The sequence below is a fragment of the Euleptes europaea genome, chromosome 4 (assembly GCF_029931775.1).
Source record: "Euleptes europaea isolate rEulEur1 chromosome 4, rEulEur1.hap1, whole genome shotgun sequence".
Taxonomy (NCBI): Eukaryota; Metazoa; Chordata; class Lepidosauria; order Squamata; family Sphaerodactylidae; genus Euleptes; species Euleptes europaea.
Window position 1 is genome coordinate 48,105,861 of NC_079315.1, and position 20,505 is coordinate 48,126,365.

The 20,505-nt window shown below is 45.0% G+C and overlaps 1 protein-coding gene across 2 annotated transcripts in view; it reads right to left on the reverse strand.

Annotated features, from left to right (window-relative positions):
• Nucleotides 1-2,282: 2,282 nt before the first annotated feature.
• The window catches only part of DOCK8 (dedicator of cytokinesis 8), a 154,827-nt gene continuing 136,604 nt past the window's right edge, over nt 2,283-20,505 (reverse strand). For both annotated transcript variants that reach the window (XM_056847983.1, XM_056847982.1), the window contains exons 39-47: nt 16,979-17,122; nt 15,742-15,873; nt 10,645-10,779; nt 9,394-9,483; nt 7,983-8,219; nt 6,344-6,487; nt 4,930-5,036; nt 3,370-3,540; nt 2,283-2,386 (exon numbers count right to left, since the gene is read on the reverse strand). In XM_056847983.1, the coding sequence (XP_056703961.1) occupies nt 2,326-2,386; nt 3,370-3,540; nt 4,930-5,036; nt 6,344-6,487; nt 7,983-8,219; nt 9,394-9,483; nt 10,645-10,779; nt 15,742-15,873; nt 16,979-17,122 (1,221 nt within the window). In that variant the 3' untranslated portion in view covers nt 2,283-2,325. The remainder of the gene's footprint in view (nt 2,387-3,369; nt 3,541-4,929; nt 5,037-6,343; nt 6,488-7,982; nt 8,220-9,393; nt 9,484-10,644; nt 10,780-15,741; nt 15,874-16,978; nt 17,123-20,505) is intronic.

Sequence of the window (20,505 nt, forward strand, 5' to 3'; positions counted from 1 at the left end):
AGAAGTGATCCCGACAGCTGCTGTCAGAGTTGCAATGCCCTGATGTGTGTCCAGTATGCCTGCAAATGGGGCCTTCTCCACCATTGCTGTGCCACCGAAATATACATGGCAGTAGGTGAATGAGTCAGACCCCTGGCAGAGGAGGGAGAGGCAGAAGGGGGCACCATCCCAGGGCAGCCAGGTCAATGCCTATGAAGAGAGGGGCTGTGAATATTACAGTCACAGGACCTTGGGCTCCTGTGGCCCAGCCCCCCCATGCCTCCCTTTACCTACCCCCTTCCCCCACAGCTGAGTTCTCTGTCTGCGTGGCCTCTTTCTCATGCTTGGTGTCCATATTGGGAGCAGAGGAAGGTGGGGGTGAGACCCAGGATTCTGAAGCTTCCCATAGTGCTTTCACATTGCCTTGTGTGTGGGTGGCATGGCTGCCCTAGCATTTGGCAGCAGCAATGGCCACCACCAGCCAAATTGGATTAAGGCTGAGAAGCTGCTGCTGTATAGGTTGGAGGTGGAGTATTCCAGCATTGCCCTTGCCACTGCCAGGACCAGCTAGGCCACCGTGCCTTCTGGTACATTGCAGTGGAGCAGGTCTCTGCCCTGGGACCTCCTACCCAAATGGAGATATCCATCCTGAAGCACTGGAATGATTTGTTTGGCCTGGGTCGGAAATGTGTGCAGGCCCTCATGGCTCAGGGTGTCCCTCACAAGTGGCAAATGGGGTAGGGCCTGCCTGGAGCTGAGGGCATCATGCGGGGCGGTGATACCACCCATGTTAGTGGGTGGCTGCGGCATCAAGCCCTGGAGGGGCACGCCCCTTACTGCTCCCATCCTCCCCCACCCCCATCACCTGCTGAAATCTGCCCTTCTACCTGCAGGCAACTCTCAAAGTGGGGATGCTGTAGTGATGCCATTAACAAAAAGACCTGAAGGGTTGGTGGGACAGCCAGTGCCCTAGGAAGCCAGGAACCAGCCCCAGGCCCAGGGAAATAGGGGCCCTCTGCCACTGTGGTCACCCATCTCCCCAGGTGGGATGCTTTTCTGCAACCCCAGCACCCCACAATCCAGGCATCCATCTCATTGTGCTGAGCCAGGAGGAAATGGAGTTCAGCGACAGGGAGGCGGATAAATATGTAAAAGGAAATCAAGCAAGATAGACGATACTAATAGTGTAGTCTACTGATGAGTATGGTTTTCTGTTTTTCAATTCTTCTGCTGTTGTATATTTTTTAAAAAGAAAAGAAATAAAACAGGTCTCTTCTATTAATATAGCATTTTTATTTAAAAATGTCCTAGAATTATTTTAGTCCTTTTTGTATAAAAAAACTACCCATCAAGTACTTTACTTTCCACTGGACCCTTATGCTCCCCTTTCCCCAACTTGGACATTTCCCATTACTATGTATCACTATATTTACAGATATGCCTATTGATAACCACTGTGATTGCCTTTCAACAGAATCGGGCTGAATAGAACCAATCAATTGACAAAATTGAAAGTCAGGCTGTCAGGATATAACCCCATATTTCAAGAAGTAAAAGTTAGGAAAATATAACACAATCTTAAAATAGTAATAAAAATAAAAACATTCCAACTAAAATGAATCCCTGTAGTCTCTAAGAAGAAATAACAGCTTCACTGGTCAAAGGCTAGTTTATATTTTAATTTCTCAGTTGTGTAGCCTCCATTTTACTTAGATGCCTATCTATACCCAAGTTTGCATAAATAGTATGCATTGCTTTTTTATCCTTATGTAAATTAATCCTCTGTGTTTGAGGATGTCTTCATGAACTTCCATGAGAAAAGCTCTTATCAGGTTCATTTTAATGGCTCTCATCAAGAGATAGGATTATTCCTCTCTAAGCACTCAAACTATTTTATTTAAGACAGAGTTACACATGTTCTTAAATGTCCCATAGAAATGCTGAACTTTGTCTGGATCATGTTCTTTGTTTTTAAGTCTAGTAAACTTTCATATCTGTGGCTTGGACAATGTGCTCATGTAGCATTGATACAAATCCATGATTGGGCAGACAGTTCTTCCAATTAATTCAGGAATACTTCCATGAAATGTATATGATCAAAGTTCAACAGTAGAGGTTTCAGGATTAAACAAACCGGTACATATGGGAAGTATTTTCTCTATGAATGCAAAAATCCAAATACATTTTTTCAGATATGTTTCCTATTTCCTTAGAGGATGTGTTTCTTGAAACCTGAACTTTTTTCTTGAGTCTTGTACAGGATGTAGTCACGTGGAATTCTGGGAAAAGTTTCTTGTTGGTATACTGGATCCACTGCAACAATTTAGTTGACTCTTATGGGGCCACTTAAGTATTCTGTGGAAGCAGATTTTCATATTTCCTAAAACTAGAGCTACGGAAAGAACCCCTGAAATGAAAAATCAAGAACAAGAAACATGAGAATACAAAGGATTTAATTTTCTCCAGAACATAATTTAATATAAAATGTTGAGTCTTTTTGTTATTGCAATAGTTAAAAAAAGAAAGAATTGGCCTTTCTTTCCTGACACAACGTGAGAGCTGGATAGAGGGGGGAAATGGTTATGGTATTTTTCTTTGGTTAACTCTTCAATACATAATTTCCAGATTATTATTACATAACATATTATTTAATATATATGAGTATATAATCTCTATTGAATATGAATGTACATTTCATATGAATGTCCATTCTCTTCTATACAGACAGCATCCTAGGTGACATCCAGAGCATATAAACTAAAATATTAAACATTTAATGTAGTCAATAAGAAAGCCTGCTCGCTGGTGCAATAAAATACACATGGAATTTTTAAGCTGGAGCAAAAATCTGCCTTTCTGTATTTTGCCCTGAAGAACCATGAAGCTCAAGGCCCTTATCTGTCCCTAACGTGGAACAACAAAGAGATTTGTCTAATTAAAAATGAATAAAAGATATTTCCTGTGATTTGTAATGTAGAAGCTTGGTTCCATGTCTGCTCTGTCACCATTCTATGTTCTGGTCCAGGAGGTAGCAGGAGAAATGAATGTGCTATCACTTCTACCCTTTAATCAGGAATAGCATGGCTTCCATGCTGTCCTGGATTTTTTTTAGCACAATGACTGTACTAGAGGTTTGTGACAATCTCGGATATATTCATTGGACAAGTGACCTCTTGATTTTACACCAAAGCAGATAAAATTGAGTATTCAACTCTAAAGATCTGACAGTACAATCCTAAACACTGTTATACCCTTCTAAGTCCCCTGCAGTCAATGGGCTTAGAAAATAAAACTCTGTTGCAATACAAGTGACTTACATACTCTAATTTAAAAGATATGCTGAAACATATTGATGGTGCTTTGGAAATTGTAGAAAAGTAATTGTAATACCTTGTCATACTGTTCACTTTCACAATGGGTTTATACAGCTCTGGAATTTTCCTCTCAATCATTGGTCTGAGGTTCTCTTTCAACTTATTATAGTTTTTTTTCAGTTCAAGCTGATATTCCCGTTGGTCGGCAGTAATCAGGCACTTGTTTTTCTCCACAGCCTCTCCACACCTGTTCCCAAAATAATGCAATTTGATAAAGTCTGCCAAACTGCATGCATGTAAAGATGCAGCACATCTTTGAACATGTCATCGAGAGGGCAAAGAAATGTCTAACTATTGCTATTGCTGTAAGTAACAGTGATTTCAACTTGGAAGACTAGTTTTAAAAAACATTATGAAGCAGGAGAAAGAGGAAAGATGGTAAAAAGGCACTTTTTAGGGCCAAACTTAGCAGCCCCCCCCCCCCCCGCTATTTTCTCGAGCTGAAACATCCATGCGGGGGAGTAATTTGCCCATCTTTGGAGCTTTGGGTGCACAGAATACTCCAAGTGCAGCTCCAAAGATGAGCAAATGACTCTTCCCCTTGCCATTTTAGCTCAGGAAAACGGTATTTGGGAGGGAGGCAGCAGCCCCTCCTCCTCTGGCCTTGCCATTGTCTCAAGCCCAAGTGGGCTTCTGGGGACTTTAGAAATGCTTTCCTTGCAACTGTTGTATGACTGCAGACAAATGGAGTTGAGGAACCTGGACCCAGCATCAAAAAACATAACATGTAGTTTGGCCCTCGGTATTGATGTTACTTGGGAAAGCGCTAAATGGTTGCACACAGCAGCAACTCAAAAATGTGGCCATCACCAGCTGCCTGCCACCTCCCAATTCCTCTCACCACTTTCTCATTTTCCTGCTGCCTCTCACTTCCTGCTATCACACTGTTCTTCATCAAGAGCCAGAACAGTTAAAATGCTCTTCCCCTTCTGGTTTCCTAGCATGGCAAGAACTTGAGCTTCCCAAACACTTGCGTCTCATAAGTTGATGATGGCGTTAGGGGTGAAGACTGCCCCACAAATCTGCCGCCTGAGGAAACTGGCCTCTCTGTAGAGTTGGCCATGGTTGCACATTGGCCATGGTTGCACATCTGCTACTAAGCTAGTTTAGGGCCAAACCAGATGAGTCTCTGGGAGTTCCATGTATGGTGCTCCCAAGTTGACAGGTGGGATCCACATTCAGACTGGCATTATGGTACTGGGACAGGGGGTTTAACTCTTCCTTAAATGCCATTTTCCCTACCTGAAACAGTCTTCTGGAAAGGCATCTGGGGCCTGTAAGTTTTGTTGAACATGGCAAATACCAGCACCATGGGCTGTTTTCGGGTCAGGAAAATGGTATGGTAGAAAAGGTGTAATCTACCCCCCCCCCTCTCCTTGTAACAAAATCCCAATCTGAATTTGGATCCCACACACCCACTGTTTAAAAGGGAAAAACAAACAAAACAAAACACTTGGTACATATCAACTTCTTGTCTGGTAACCCCCCCCCCCCATAAAAGAGTGCCAGTACAGACACTATCCAAGGGCTCAGAGTCAGTTTTAAAAGAGAGGTGTGTGTTCCTCCCTTTGCTTACCTCATTATGAACTCTTTGAAGCATAACCTCAGCTTGTTGTGATGTCGATAAAGTTTTGGATCTGCTGGAATTTCAGCCAGGAACACTTGGGCTACCTCTAGTGGCCCCTTATGAAAATGACATAATATTGTATTACACTGAGTACAAAGAAACAGTAAAGAAAGATGGCAATGATGAGGCAAGCTTGGTTCTTGTGAACCAGTCCTACAAGCTTGGCCTAAATGGGCATGCCTGTGAGGAGCCAGAGTCTGTGTCAAAGAAGAAGAAGAAGAGTTGGTTTTTATATGCCGACTTTCTCTACCACTTAAGGAAGAATCAAACCGGCTTACAATCTCCTTCCCTTCCCCTCCCCACAACAGACACCCTGTAAGGTAGGTGGGGCTGAGAGAGTGTGACTAGCCCAAGGTCACCCAGGAGTGGGGAAACAAATCCAGTTCACCAGATCAGAGTCCACCACTCCAAACCACCGCTCTTAACCACTATACCACACTGGCTCTCAAAAGAATGGTAATGTTTCTTATTGGGCTTTGGGAAATTGTTCTGTCCAAGCACCTAGCAAGGACTGGAAGAAGTATCACTCCAGGTGAAGGGAAGGTGCAGATATATGTCTGTGTGTGAAAAGACAGCAGTTTAGATTTTGGAAGAGGCAGACAGAGAAGCAGACAGAGACTGTTGTAAATTGCCTGCAGCTTGCTGGGAGCACAGGATGTGTTCCTCTGGGATCTGATGTGGGCTAATGAATTTGCTTTGCTGTAGGATAATATCTTGACCTTCATTTGTGCTCTACTTGTACATTTGTAAACTAAAAAAAATAGCAAATCTCTAGTGGTTTCAATCTGTGCAAGTGCTACCCTTAACACATATCACCACTCAGAGAAGTAGGAAAACCTTAACAATACGATTGGACATCTTCTCTAGCTTAACAACTACAATAACAAAGCAAAGCTCAACAAATAGAATACAATTACTCTTGTCAAACACAGGGAAGATGGAGAATTGCAACAGACACAGAATTCCAGAGACAACAGGAAAAAACAAGCACGAAGTCTGTATGACCATACTCAGAGTCAGACGTTACTGGATAAACAGCACCAGCCTTTTGAAACCTATAGGCCAAGGGTCACCAAAATGGGAAGGGATGCTATGCAACAAAGGTCAGTGGGCTGATGAGACTGATTGGTAATCTTTTTGGATCTGGAAGTCACTGGGATGAGAAGAGTGAGGAGGTACATGACTGAATCAAGTGTGTTTGTGTGTGTGAGTGCATGCACCAATTTCTTATCCTGCCCAGGGTGTTAAAATGACTAAATAGAAGGAAGCAGAGAAGGAGAAAATTTATTTTATTTTAGACTTAGACTTATAACCCACTGCCCTAGAGAGGCAATACTTTTGTCACTTCACCCTCCCTGAATACCTGATTTACTGTTGCTCCAACAGAACCTTGAAGCACCATCTGGAGCATTTTGGCATCAGGAGGCACCTGGCTGGTGGCCACAGCTAGTTCCTGGGTTTTCTTTTGCATGTCTTCAATAGCCACTTCAATTGGCATCAAAACAAACTGAAACCACAGAAAGACAACAGGTCTGTCCTAACCCCTTCACAGTGAAAACACAAAGAGAAGCTGGCAAAGAACAGCTGGCAAAAGAAGACAATCGAGGCCTTCATTTCTGCTATCCTCTGCCTTTAGATCCAGAACTGGATGCACATGCTTCCTAGGCAGAAATGATGTAATTTATCGCTTCCCACATACAATCATGGAATCATAGAGTGGGAAGGGGCCATACAGGCCATCTAGTCCAACCCCCTGCTCAATGCAGGATCAGCCTAGAGCATCCCTGACAAGTGTTTATCCAGCCTCTGCTTAAAGACTACCAGTGAGGGGGAGCTCACCACCTTCCTAGGTAGCTGATTCCACTGTCAAACAACTCTTACTGTAAAAAACTTTTTCCTAATATCCAGGTGATATCTTTCCGCTCACAATTTAAACCCATTATTGTGAGTCCTATCCTCAACTTCCTCGTCTCTAGACTAAACATTCCCAACTCCCTCAGCCTTTCCTCATAGGGCTTTGTCTCCAGGCCCCTGATCATTCTCATTGCTCTCCTCTGTACCTGGTCGATTCTGTCCACATCTTTTTTTAATTGAGGCCTCCAGAACTGCACAAGATACTCCAGGCGCAGCCTAACCAATGCAGTGTACAGTGGAACTATGACATCTTGCAATTTGGATGTTAATGCACCTCAAGATCACATTAGCTTTTTTTGTCGCTGCATCACACTGGCTGCTCATATTTAAATTTAGGTCCACCCGTACCCCAAGATCTTGTTCACACACGCTGCTGCCCAGAAATGTATTCCCTATCCAGTATGCACATCCCTCATTTTTGTTACCCAGGTGTAGAACTCAGCTGAATTGCATCTTGCTCACATCCACCTACTTTTCCAGTGTGTTCAGATCTCATTGAATTCTCTCTCTGTCTTCTGGTGTGTTTGCTGCTCCTCCCACAATTTGGTGTAATCTGCAAATTTAATTAGTAGTCCCTCCAGCCTTTCTGCCCTCAATTTAAACCCATTATTGTGAGTCCTATTCTCTGTTGCCAACAGGAACAACTCCCTGCCCTCCTCTAAGTGGCAGCCCTTCAAATACTTAAAGAGAGCCATCATCCCCCCCCCCTCAACCTCTTCTTCTCCAGACTAAACATTCCCGACACCCTCAGCCTTTCCTCATAGGGCTCGGTCTCCAGGCCCCTGTCATCCTTGCTGCTCTCCTCTGCACCTGCTCAATTCTGTTACAAATGTAACAGAAACAAAACTGGAAGGGAGAAAGGAGGGAGGTGAGTGCCTACTAGCAAGGACAACCAGTTCAGGATGCCCAGACAGTTAGTATTAGAGATTACTGACCTATCAACTGAAAGAGTGCTAGGCCCTGACTTATTAGGTGGGCCCAAATCATACGTTTGGGTCCATCTAATAACTTCTGTGGTGATCCTTTTGACTACTGTATGACAACCATATATTTATATTTAGTTTCATCCCTTTAAAAGCATTCATTACCTCTTCCTTTTGAATAACATTGATTCTCGTTTTGATATAGGGAAAAGCATGCATTGTGGTCAAAATGGTCTTCCTCTTGTACTGCTCACTCAGTTCTCCTCGTGGGCGTCCATCCTGAGTGAAAGGGGTTGTGTACATAAATCGCCGGAGATTGAAGTTCTTTTCAAAGTGAGTCACTCGGTCTTTCATCTCATATTCATCAAAGTAGGGTTCCACAAAGGTAATCTGTATATAGGCCTGTGGAGGAAGGAAAATGGACAATGGTGAGTGAACTCTCAGTGGCAAGCAGTAAGTGTAAAATAGGACTTGAGCCTGGGAGCCTGGCTAAATGTTATATTGCTTATGTGACATGCTGCTGGGGTCTTCAGGCTCCAACCACAAAATACTCCCACAGGCATGGAAGGGGCTCGAGGTAAGCTTACCCTTACTTCTTCCTGTCAATAAAACAGGGGACTCTAGAGAGTTACCTTCACAGAAGCAGTTCCTGCCCAGGTTTGTTTGGTTTGTTTTTTAAAGTTTCCAGTGTTTATCAGGAGAGAGATAAGGAAGATCAGCTGCTTGAGATAAATACTAGGAAGGGAGGGTGAAACCCTGCCAAAAGTAACAAGAGAACGGCCTTTGCTTGCGGGGACAGCTGCTGAGGGGAGGGAGTTTTCTTTTTTTCTATACAAGCAGAGCAGAGCTGATTGCCACATCAGCAGCAAAATGTACAGCTAACTCCTACAAAGCTATATAGGCATTATTAGTTCCAGTAAACTGTATACATCACACAACAAAATCCCCCCAGGGCTTTCGTGATAATGTTTCAGTTTGTTTAATCTCCCTTTTATTTTTCTAGCTCTTACCTTCTTACCCCCACTGGTTAAAAGTCTTGGTCCAACAAAGACAAGGCCTGTTTCTTACTGCCTTCTCAGCTGAGATAGTGGTGGATTTCATTTAGCCCATGATATCTTCCATCCACAGCAGCCAATGATTAGCCAGCAATATACCCCCCAATACCACCCATAAATTAACTGCAACGAACTAAAAGCCAAATCCGCAGTGTGTGGTAGCAACTTCTCATGGTTGCCTTGAATGGTGATGAAGTGCCTGTGAGAATCAGATTTCAGCATGCTGCCTTCCCTCAATGGGGCAGAACTGAACTTGACTTACATTCAGTGTGGGTGTCAGTCATATGCCTATGGTGAAAACATTATTGAATCCATTCAAGATACATATGTAAGAGTGAGGAATTTTCCTGTTAATTCCTCTAATTTAAACTAGTCAAATGAAATCTTTATAAACTCCATTATATAGTTTTCCAAATGTGTAAAATTGTTGCAGTTTCAGGCTTGGGTTTTTTTGGTGGTAGTACTAGAGATGTGGTTACAGCACCCCAAAGTCCATGGTATTGAGAACATGTCTACCATACCTTATTAGGATCTAGTTTGTTCTTGTCTACAGGAGTAGAGTCTTTAATCACTACAACACAGTCCTCCCCAAAGCACTGACCGTAAAAACCCTGAAAAGAAAACAGTGTTTATGTACAAGAGTTTTACAAGTTTTTTTTTAAAAAAAATATTCTGAGGGGGTTACCGCACTTGTATTCCCAGCGATGTATTAAGAGTCTGAAAACGTTTTAAAAAATACTGTTCGCACTTTCTATGTATTCCCACCATTGTATTAAGATATTGTCGAAGGCTTTCACGGTCAGAGTTCATTGGTTCTTGTAGGTTATCCGGGCTGTGTAACCGTGGTCTTGGAATTTTCTTTCCTGACGTTTCGCCAGCAGCTGTGGCAGGCATCTTCAGAGTAGTAACACTGAAGGACAGTGTCTCTCAGTGTCACTGAGAGACACTGTCCTTCAGTGTTACTACTCTGAAGATGCCTGCCACAGCTGCTGGCAAAACGTCAGGAAAGAAAATTCCAAGACCACGGTTACACAGCCCGGATAACCTACAAGAACCAATTGTATTAAGAGTTTGAAAACGTTATAAAAAATACTGTTCTTACTTTGTTTGGCCCCTTTAGCTGTGAAGACGTTTTCCAACCATTTATAAGCCGCAGTATCAAAAAACCCTTTTAAAGCGCCGTTTTTTATAACATTTTCAAACTCTTAATACATCGCTGGGAATACAAAGGGCGGTAACCCCCTGAGTCAGGTGATATAAATGCAGCCATGGAATGAAGGATACTATCTAGATAAATTTCAGTCTTTCCAGCCAAGTTTTACGCATGTTTACTCAGAAGTAGGTCCCACAGAGTTCAACAAGATCTACTCTGAACTCGATGAGCATTGAATTGTAGACTTCATATCTGTGTAAAATTTTAGTGGGCCCAGAGGGCTGGAGGCACATGATCCAAGCTTGGCTGGGAAACCTCCTATGAATTTCACATGCACTGTCTTCAGTTCTATAACAGAAGAAAGGTGGACTGTAATACTGAAAACTTTCTGTGACATTCTCTCTGTAGCAGGGATTCTGACAGGTGGTTTGCTGATCCTTTCAAAACAAGATTTGATCTGACCAGCAAACTATTCCCCCACCCCAAGCTTGTTACACAAGTGTCTATGGTCAAATTCAAGTGGGATCTCTTGTTGACCAAATTCTTCCATGGAAAGGTTTAGGATCAAAATTATACTCCTTCATTTATTGGTGTTTATAATGGAAATGTAATCACTTACCTCCAACCTGTGAGAAATCTCAGGAAGTTTAGTAATGGCAGGTTCTTTGTATACAAATTCCTGTTCATCTAAATCTCCAAATTTAGCTCCATAAAAGCCAACACGGAAGTAAGTGCCAAACATTCTCTTCTGACCCTGATTGATAAATATGAAATTATTTTTCTTCCCTTTAAAATATACTCATTGTGTGTAGTAATACAATTAAAAATCTGTGTGATTATTTGCATTATTAATAGAACAGCTGTTTTTCACCTGTAGCTATGTCTTAGTAGGTGAGTGCAATTCTAAGTACAGTTACTCCAGTCTAAGCCCACTAACACATTTAAAGTGGAATGACTCTGCACAGGATTAAATTGTTAATTAAACAGTATTATTTATTTATTTATTTATTTATTTATTTATTTATTGTATTTCTAACCCACCCTCCCTGATAGCACTTTCAAAGAACTTCGCAGTAAATTATACTGGATAGTCTTAATTGTGTGGGTTGTCCATTATTTCAGAATATTTCAGTTTTATTCCCACCATAGAATGCATGCTACATTGATTTTGCTTTGGCTAGTGCATATAATCCTGAAAGTAAAATCTACTTAAATCAATGGAAAATGGAAAAATCTGGTTTCACTGCATGTGGCACTGATGCCAAAATTGGCATTAGCAACGACAACACATTTGTTTTTGGAAAACTACAAGGTCTTTGAAATAACATTTGTACTCAGCACATTTCTATGTCCCAGATGTCAGGTCTGGCCTCCCTTGTCTGGTCCCTGTGGGTCTCTTTGCTGCTCCTTCCACCAGCCTCAGAATCAGATTGGGAGCTTAGAGCCATGCTCTGGCTACTCCCTGTCCTCAGTGTGCTGCCCTTCACCATCTCCTCTCCTTCTCTCTCAGTGTGAGGAGCTCAGGGTCAGTCCACACACCCCTCTCCTTCCAGGCTGGTCTTTTTCTCTCCCTTTTATCCTTCCCTCCCCTTTTCCTCCAGGTGTTCCGACTAATTCCCTCTAGCTCTGCTCCCCACCCAGGTGCTCTCCGTCTCCCTGTTTACATTCCCCTCTGCATCCGCACCCCGTTCCCATGCACCCCCGTTCCCATGGTGAGCTAGGCTTGCCTGTCAGCCCAGCTTGTCCAGGCTCCTCTCCCCTGCTTCTCTCTCTCTCTCCTTGCTAATTGGAGCCTTCCAATCCTCTGTAAGGCCCTTGTTTACTGCAGCCCAGCCTCTCAGCCATGGTCCCGTGGGGCTGCCCAGCAACTCGTGCTTCCTGGGGGTTGCTGGCAGTGGGCCGGGGTTGCAGTGGGCCCCTGAGATTGTGGGGCCAGTGGGGGGGGGAGTCAGTGGTCCCCATGAGAAAGGCGGGAGCGGTGGTGGAGCTGGTAGTGGCCAGGGTGTCCCCAGCTGTGGGAGGTAGGTCTGTGTGGTCCCGGGGCGTCAGTGCAGTGAGGCTAAGGGGTGAAAAGTTCCAGCATCAAGCTAAACACAGACACAGGTCTGTGCTATGAATTTAAAACTGAAAGCTGATATAGCACAATGGCAACAGTGCAATCCTAAACAGGATTTAGAGGGTGTGATTTTGCCTAGGACTGCACTGTAAATTATCTTTATACCTAAGTGATATAGTGAGCCAAATGTCACCATCCTCCTGTAGGAATCTGGAAATGCAGAGAAGTGGCAGACATGATTAACGCTCAAATCACTGTGTGGTTGCTATGAATGAAAACAGGGTTGCATTTCCCTGTAACTGTTGTTTATCGGGTGGTCTTCTGTGCAGGCATACATGGGACTGTGCAGGTCAGCCACAGAGAAGACTAATGAGCTTTCCAGAAGATTCAAAGCACTCAGAGTGCTCCCCCTCCCCTCCATCTCGCACCAACATTTCCTGCCCAAACGGGCACATGACAGAGGTGGGAGGAGTGCTCCTCCCTCAGATCCCCCTTCACCGCCATTGAGCACTGCAGACCCTCTTGGTGCGTGCCAGCTTAGGGCCAATGGCGTGTGCCGGCTTAGGGCCAATGGCGCGTGCAGGTTTAGGATCCTTCGTCGGGGACTCAAGCTCCTAGGTTTTCCCCTGCTTACCTGCCTAACTATCTACATACATAACACCCTTCCCCCCTAAGTCCGAACAATACATGAGCACACATAGTCCTTGAGGTGACTTGGCCGCGATCATGTGCGCTGGGAATGGCGTGGCGCTGGAACGGGGGTTGCCGGTTGTTCAGCGGTTGCTGAGCTGTCGTTGCTCGCGGTGGCAGAGTCTTCGTCCGTTCCGTCTCCGGGCAGGGTGGTCTCGCTGGCCGGTGGCGGACAAGCAGGGAGTGCAGGCTCCATCGTCTTGACAATCGCTTGTTCTGCGGCGCTGGGGAACTGTGGAGGCTCTGTCGCGGTGACACGGTCGGGCAAGTCTGCTGGGCAGCGGCGCAGTTGATCGATGTGCCGCGCAAGACTCGCCCATCTGGAGTGGCAACCCTGTAGGAAACCGGGCCAGTTGCGTCCTGGACCGTGGCTGGGATCCAGGCCGGGCCCGCGCCGTAGTTCTGGGCGTAGACCGGGTCTTCCTGTTCTACAGTCCTCGGGGCAGAGCTTGCAGGGTTTCTCCAGCGCCAGATCAGGGTGCAGGCGGTCGAGCAGTCCTTTCGGCCGGCGACCCATTAAGAGTTCTGCGGGACTTCGGCCCGTTGTGGAGTGGGGGGTGATGTGCTGCGTCAGCAGGAAATTTGCCAGCCGCAAGTCCCAGTCCCCATGGACGATGCGCCGCAACGTGTCTTTGGTCGTCCGGACCATTTGCTCTGCCTGGCCGTTGGTGGAGGGGTGGAAAGGCGCCGAGGTCACATGGCGGATCAAGTTCTTTGCCATGAAGTCTTGGAACTCGGCAGACGTAAACTGGGCAAGCCATGGGTTGCAAGGAGCCGGCGCAGCTCCCGGATGACGATCCGCAAAGTCATGGATGCCACGGCCACGACTTCTAGCCATTTGGAGTAAGAGTCCACAACGACTAGAAATGTCTTACTCTGGAATGGCCCCGTGAAGTCAATGTGGACGCGGGACCAGGGTGTGTGTGTTGACTCCCATCGCTGGACTGGAGCACGTGGCATCTCGGGGCGGGACTCCTGGCAGGGCCGGCAACGGCTCATCCACTCTTCCACAGTGGTGTCAATGCCCAGCCACCAGACGTAGCTTCGCGCTAGCGCCTTCATTCGGACGATTCCCGGGTGGCTGGCATGTAGTGCCTCCAGGACCCTCGTGCGAAGTTTGAGCGGGGTAACGACGCGGCTTCCCCAGAGCAGGCACCCCTTGTGATTTCAGCTGTGGAACATCTGCAGCATGTAGCAGCAAAAGCTGTTTCAGGTTTGACTCTTCCTTGTTATGGCTGCATATTGCAAGCTACCTGACAGGCCTTACTGATGCTAAAATGATCAGCAGTGCCTTTCCAGCATCGGGCATTTGCTTCTGCTGGCCTTCTGAAAACTTGCTCTGTACATTTACTCCTGCTTTAACAGAGGTTAGAGCTTGGACAGCTGCACAGTGCAAGTTAGAATTCTGATGGGTCTGAAATCTAAACAATGACTTCTTCCAGTTTGAGAAGCCATTTTGAACAAAAGTTTCATTTGCAGTTTTGTCTCTTGATGTGTTTGGAAGAGGAACATTCATGTCATTTGCTGCTAAGCAACAGATGTCACAATACGCTTTTCCCATTGCCACATCATCAGAGAGCCATTCATAGGTTCTTTTCGAAGTATCTTAGTACTGTCGGCCTGGCTTTTGCTTCACATTAGAAACTCTCTTCTCTGAAGAGAATTGGTTGTAGATCATTAATAATACTATGTTAGACTGGTTTGAGTTGTGAGCTGTATGTGACCACCAGCGGTGTTCTGTTGTCATTTTCTTTGGGTTTGTCTTGTAGCAAGCTGTGCCTGGGTACCATTCTGGCCTTTCCAATCATCTTTTTACCATATCAGCAGGATACTGTAGATGCAAAATTGCTTGCTGTAGTTCTTTCAAATGAGTATCTCTGTCTGAGGGGTTGGAGCAGATGTGACTGTAGCATAGGGCTTGGCTATAGACAATGGACTGTTTGATATGGTTGGGGTGGTACCTGGAGGCATGTAGATGTGTTTGCTGATCTGTCGGTTTGCAATATAATGTGGTGCTTGTGCGTCCTTCATGTATCCGTACTGTGGTGTCCAGAAAGCTTATTGTTCAGAAAAATTCATAGTTAGATTGACTGTGGGGTGGAAGTTGTTGAAAGCCTGGTGAAATCTTTTGAGGTCTTCTTTGCCATGAGTCCAGACAAAGAAAATGTCATCAATGATTCTCAAGAAAAAGAGAGGTGCCAATGGGTAGGAGTTCAGAAAATGCTGTTCTAGATCCGCCATGAAAATGTTGGCATACTGTGGAGAAAGGCAGGTGCCCACGACTGTGCCACTGATTTGAAGGTATAACTTCTCACAAACCTGAAGTAGTTGTGGGTGAGAACAAATCTTCAGAGTTCAGTGGCAAGATCCTTTGTTTGGGCCATGGGAACAGATCTTTTAAGTCAATGTATAAATTCTTAATAAACACACAAATGCGTACTAGCAAACAGGAACAAAGCCCCAAGGAATCATGGAAATTGTAATATGATACAACGGGAAGGTACGGCAGGACTGTGCTTCAGCTGCCATTGTAACTGAGCCTCTCATGTGGGCACTGGTTGCCCGGGGGGGGGCTCAGCTCCCCCGGCCAAGTATGGGGGGGCTCGAGCCCCTCAGCCCCTCCATAGTTTACACCTATGAGAACAGATAATCATGCTTGTGCATGTAGCAGCATATAGACTTTAGAGTTTAGTGATAGCTGATAATCACACCCTGTGTGGACAAATATGGCTCTCATTAGTAAGGAAAAGTGCCCTTCCATCTGGTACAGCAAGCAAAAGGAAGTTCCATTCTTGCATAGGACTCTGGATTACAGCCAGTTTCTAAGTTACACCATAAATTCCAAATGGGAATTTAAAATAGGGAACAGAAATGCAGTAATTGTGTGCATTTGCAGAATAGCTTATCTATAGACAGTCATGATCCAGAAACTACCACTGTAGCCCTGTGACAGAAGCTGCTGAAGGGTACCTTATTAATGACACTTTCAAAGGCCTTTTGAAGTTTACTGTGAGTGGAAGAAAGCTTCCTGAAATCTCGATGTGCTTCTAAGATAGGAATGACAATCTTGTAGACTTCATTTACAGTTTCCCACAGTCCTCCCTTGCAAAAAAAAGAAGAAACAAATTCAAAACCAAAATGTCAAATCCCTTATCATTTATCAGACAGGCATACCACATGTGTTCCAGTGTTTAAAGCATTATGGCTTCTTAGGACAAGCTCGATGCTCATTGTGCACAACGAAGCAGATCTGCACTTTGCAAAGAATTTGTTTTAGCCAATGACCCAATGTTAACTAGAGAAGGCCTTGACGCAAGACCTTTTCTATCCTAATTTAACTGTAATCTAATTAGGTCGAAACTACACATTACATGTAAATTAAGTGTAAGAAAACCCAGGTGGCCTATATCTGTGCTGAAAAGGAGCACTGAGAGAGGGCAAGTTTTAGCTCACAAGTGGCAGGGTAGGTATGTCTAACCTTTACTTACCTCCTGATTTTTTCTGCTACAGTTCTCCCCCCCTCCCACACACACACCACCATTTAAACCTCAAGGGTTCTAGACATATGTTTACTCTTGCCAAGAAAGAAGCAGGCTATTGAGGGGTGGGGAGGTAGAATATGTACACAATCGGATGGAATGTGTAATTTAGCTCTAACCATGCTGTTCCTAGTGAATTCCTCTGTCACCTTTCACAGTCATCCTAACTGCACTCTGTTGTACTAAGATGACAAAGTGGCTCAGGGAGCAACTGTTACGGTCTTGTAAGTCACCTCAAACAAGGCAGAGAGTAGGGTTGCCAGGTCCCTCTTCACCATCGGTGGGAGGTTTTTGGGGTGGAGCCTGAGGAGGGTGGGGATTGGGGAGGGGAGGGACTTCAATGCCATAGAGTCCAATTGCCAAAGCGGCCATTTTTCTCCAGGTGATCTGATCTCTATCGGCTGGAGATCAGTTGAATTAGCAGGAGATCTCCTGCTAGCACCTGGAGGTTGGCAACCCTAGTGGAGAGGCAGAATTAAAATGTATTTTAAAAAGATCAATATGGGCATGAATCATAGAATCATAGAGTTGGAAGGGACCACCAGGGCCATCAAGTCCAACCCCCTGCACAATGCAGGAAATTCACAACTACCTCCCCCCTCCACACCCCTAGTGACCAGAAGATGGCCAAGATGCCAAGAAAGAATTGGCTTTCTAATTTTACTCACTGTGCTGAAAAGCTCTGCGGCTTGTTCTAGCAGTCCCACCATACCATTCTCTGAGAAATACCTTCCAGAGCATACTCCATCTTCATCTGGAGTCAGAACATCATCAGAAACGGCAGACTCCTCCAACACATTGGAAGAAATATTCTGAAAGAAAACAATGGCTATGCTGAAATAACCTCTCATAACAAATTATATTCTTTGGCATACCAGAAAGATCTCTTGCACCAGTGTACCATTTCTGATGTTCCTGCCTTGTGAAATACCATAAACACCATTCATAGTTGAGCATTTGATCTGGTGATCTCTTCTTTTGTTTACTTATTTATGACATTTTTTACAGGGCAATCCTTCAGTGGACTTACAAGGGTGTAACTTTGCTACAGACTGGACGCCCAGTCTTTCTTCAAAAAGCACTCTCACTAAGAAGGCTCCTCTTGCCAGAGGCAGAAGCTGAGGCACCTGGGCTGAGAGTCTGCAGGACCCAGAGTATCAAAAGAGTTGCTGTTTCCTGAGTGAGGAGGGCTGGTGTGACTGGGGTTAATTGCTGGCTCTGCCCTCTGCTGTTGAGCGGTGAGACTGAGAGCTGTTCATTAAGACGACTCCTCTCACCAGAGGCAGAAGCTGAGGCACCTGCCCCGTGAACACACTAGAAACTTACCTCACAATTTACACGCGTCCAGTACAAAAGAATCCAATACGTCTTTAAATTTCTGTTCTCGCCGTGCTGCCTTTGAAAAGCCCAGACCGGCACGCTCCCACGCATGCCCAGTCAGCACTCCAAGCAAGGACGGCGATTGGTCCAGCGTTAGTAAGGGAGGCGGGGGGAGTGCGGGGGTTGGCTGGCAGCAGGAAGTGGGCTGGCAGCAGGAAGTGGATCGAACACGCATTGCATGTTCCCACTTTCAGGCACCGGGTGTGGAGGACATGTTATTTTTTTAATTCGCCGTATAAGCGGATGCGCTTAACACGGCGAAATTGCGCTCTGGAGATGTCCTCGGAATCCTTCGGGTAAGTTGAAGTGGGAACATGCAAGGAAAGCCCGCAGAATTCAGAGCCGCAAACTCGCAGTGCGGACATGGCCCTGGGCTGAGAGTCTGCAGGACCCAGAGTTTCTAAAGAGTTCAGTGTAAGTTTTTGTTTTTTCTCAGCTGCTGGGGAGCTGCAGCTGAGGTTGGTTTGTGTGAGAGGGTAGTGTGTGAGAGTGAGTAGGTGGGGGTGCTTGGAGAGGGGTTTCTGAGTGGTTCCCTTTGTTCTTTTGTTTAGTTGCTGTTTCCTGAGTGAAGAGGGCTGGTGTGACTGGGGTTAATTGCTGGCTCTGCCCTCTGCTGTTGGCTGATGAGGGGTGGGACTGAGAGCTGTTCATTAATAAGGCTCTTCTCGCCAGAGGCGTGAGCTGAAGGGGGTCTGGCCTGGGGGCCCTGTAAGCAGCTGACAAGTTTCTATATTTTTATGTGTTGAGTGTTTTTGCTTCATCAAGCAGGGAGCCTTGAGAGGCAGTTTGTCAGGGGAACTATTAGAATAGTGCAGGAAAGAAACTGAACAACTTCATCAATGGATCACAGTAGTATGGTTAGTGAGGGAGCTGAGGCAGTAACATGCAAGGTCTGTGGCATGCTTGTATTCTTACCTGAGGGTAACAGTAATTACACTTGCAGCAAGTGTAAGTTGGTAGACCTGCTGGAGGAGAATACAGGGACTTGAGGCATGCTTGTCCACACTCCATTTTATAAAGGAAGGTGAAGAGTTCATGGACAGAACACATGAAGCACTCTTGAGGGGGCAACAGGAGGAGGAGAGAAAGGAATCTCAACTAATGGAGGCACAACCAACAAAGGAGGAGGGTAGGTGGAGGAATGTGACCCACAGAAACAGGGAAATCAGGACTCATTCTGATCTTCTGTTGCTCAGCAATCAGTTCCAGGATCTCCCCATAGATACTGATTCTGGACCACTGGAACAAGGGCTACCCCCTCCCCCCCAAGCGTGAAAGAAATTTCTCAGGCTCCTGTGCATGAGAGAACTCGAGCTTCCACTCCCCAATTTAGGAAGAGGGGTATTCTGGTAATTGGGGATTTCCTACTTAGAGAGGTTGAGACTAAAGTATGCCGGCTGGACTTGTAGTCTCGAGAGGTCTGCTGTCTACCAGGTGCACGCATCCAGGATGTGACAGAAAGGGTAGGAAGACTCATCAAGGCCACAGATTATTACCCTTTCTTGCTCATTCATGTGGGAACAAATGATATTGCCCAACACAGCCCAGAACGCATTAAAAGAAACTATGTGGCTCTGGGTAAGAAGGTGAAGGACCTGGGCGCGCAGGTTGTGTTTTCATCAGTTCTGCCTGTCGAAGGTCGTAGCATAGGAAGGGAAAGAAGAATACTACAAATGAATAACTGGATGCGTAGATGGTGTTGTTAAGAAAGGTTTGGATTTCTGGACCATGGCTTATGCTTTCGAGAAGAAGCTCTTCTATCGGAAGATGGTTTGCACCTCACAAGCGTAGGAAAAATGTGTTTGGTGAGAACCTCACAAACCTGATCAGGAGGCCTTTAAACTAAATCCTATGGGGGAGCAAGACAAAAACTTAAAGCCTAGTATGATGACAATAACTGGAGACGAGAACAATAAAGATTTGCAGGGAGTGGCATGTATGCAAGGAAACATAAACTCATTGGTAAGTACAGAAATGAAAACCTTGGGGCACATAAACAATGGATTCCGACGTCTGTAAACTAATGCACAGAGTACGGAAAACAAGTAGGAAGAACTTGAAGCCCTAATATAGGAAGGGGATTTTGACCTAATAGGCATTACTGAAACTTGGTGGAATGTCACTCATGATTGGAATATTAAGATTGAGGGGTACAACTTGTTTAAAGGGGATAGATAAGGAGGGGGGAGGAGTAGCATTACATGTCAAAGATGTGTATACTTGTGAAGAAATACATGAATCTGAGCATGGAAGTCCAGTAGAGAGTCTATGGGTAAAAATAAAAATAAATAATAGTGTAGTAAGAAATAATAGTGATATTATGGTGGGGGTCTGCTATCAACCACCAAACCAGGCAGAGGACTTGGATGAGACACTCTTAGACCAGATTACAAAGTTCTCAAAGAAACGGGACACGGTAGTCATGGGAGATTTTTATTACCCGGATATCTGTTGGAAGTCCAACTCTGCTAAAAATGCAAGATCCAATAAATTCCTGAGTTGTCTTGCTGACAATTTCATATTCCAGAAAGTGGACAGGGAAACAAGGGGGTCTGCTATCTTAGACTTGATTCTCACCAACGGGGAAGAACTGGTTGATGAGGTTAAAGTAGTAGGCACTTTGGGTAGTAGTGACCATGTAATCTTGGAATTTACAATCTTGGGGAAAGGAAAAACTGTACATAGTCAGACATATAGGTTGGACTTTAGGAAAGCAAATTTTAACAAACTTAAACTTATGCTGGGTAGAATCCCATGGTCAGAAATACTTAAGGAGAAGGGAGATCAAGAAGGGTGGGAGTTTCTTAAAAATGAA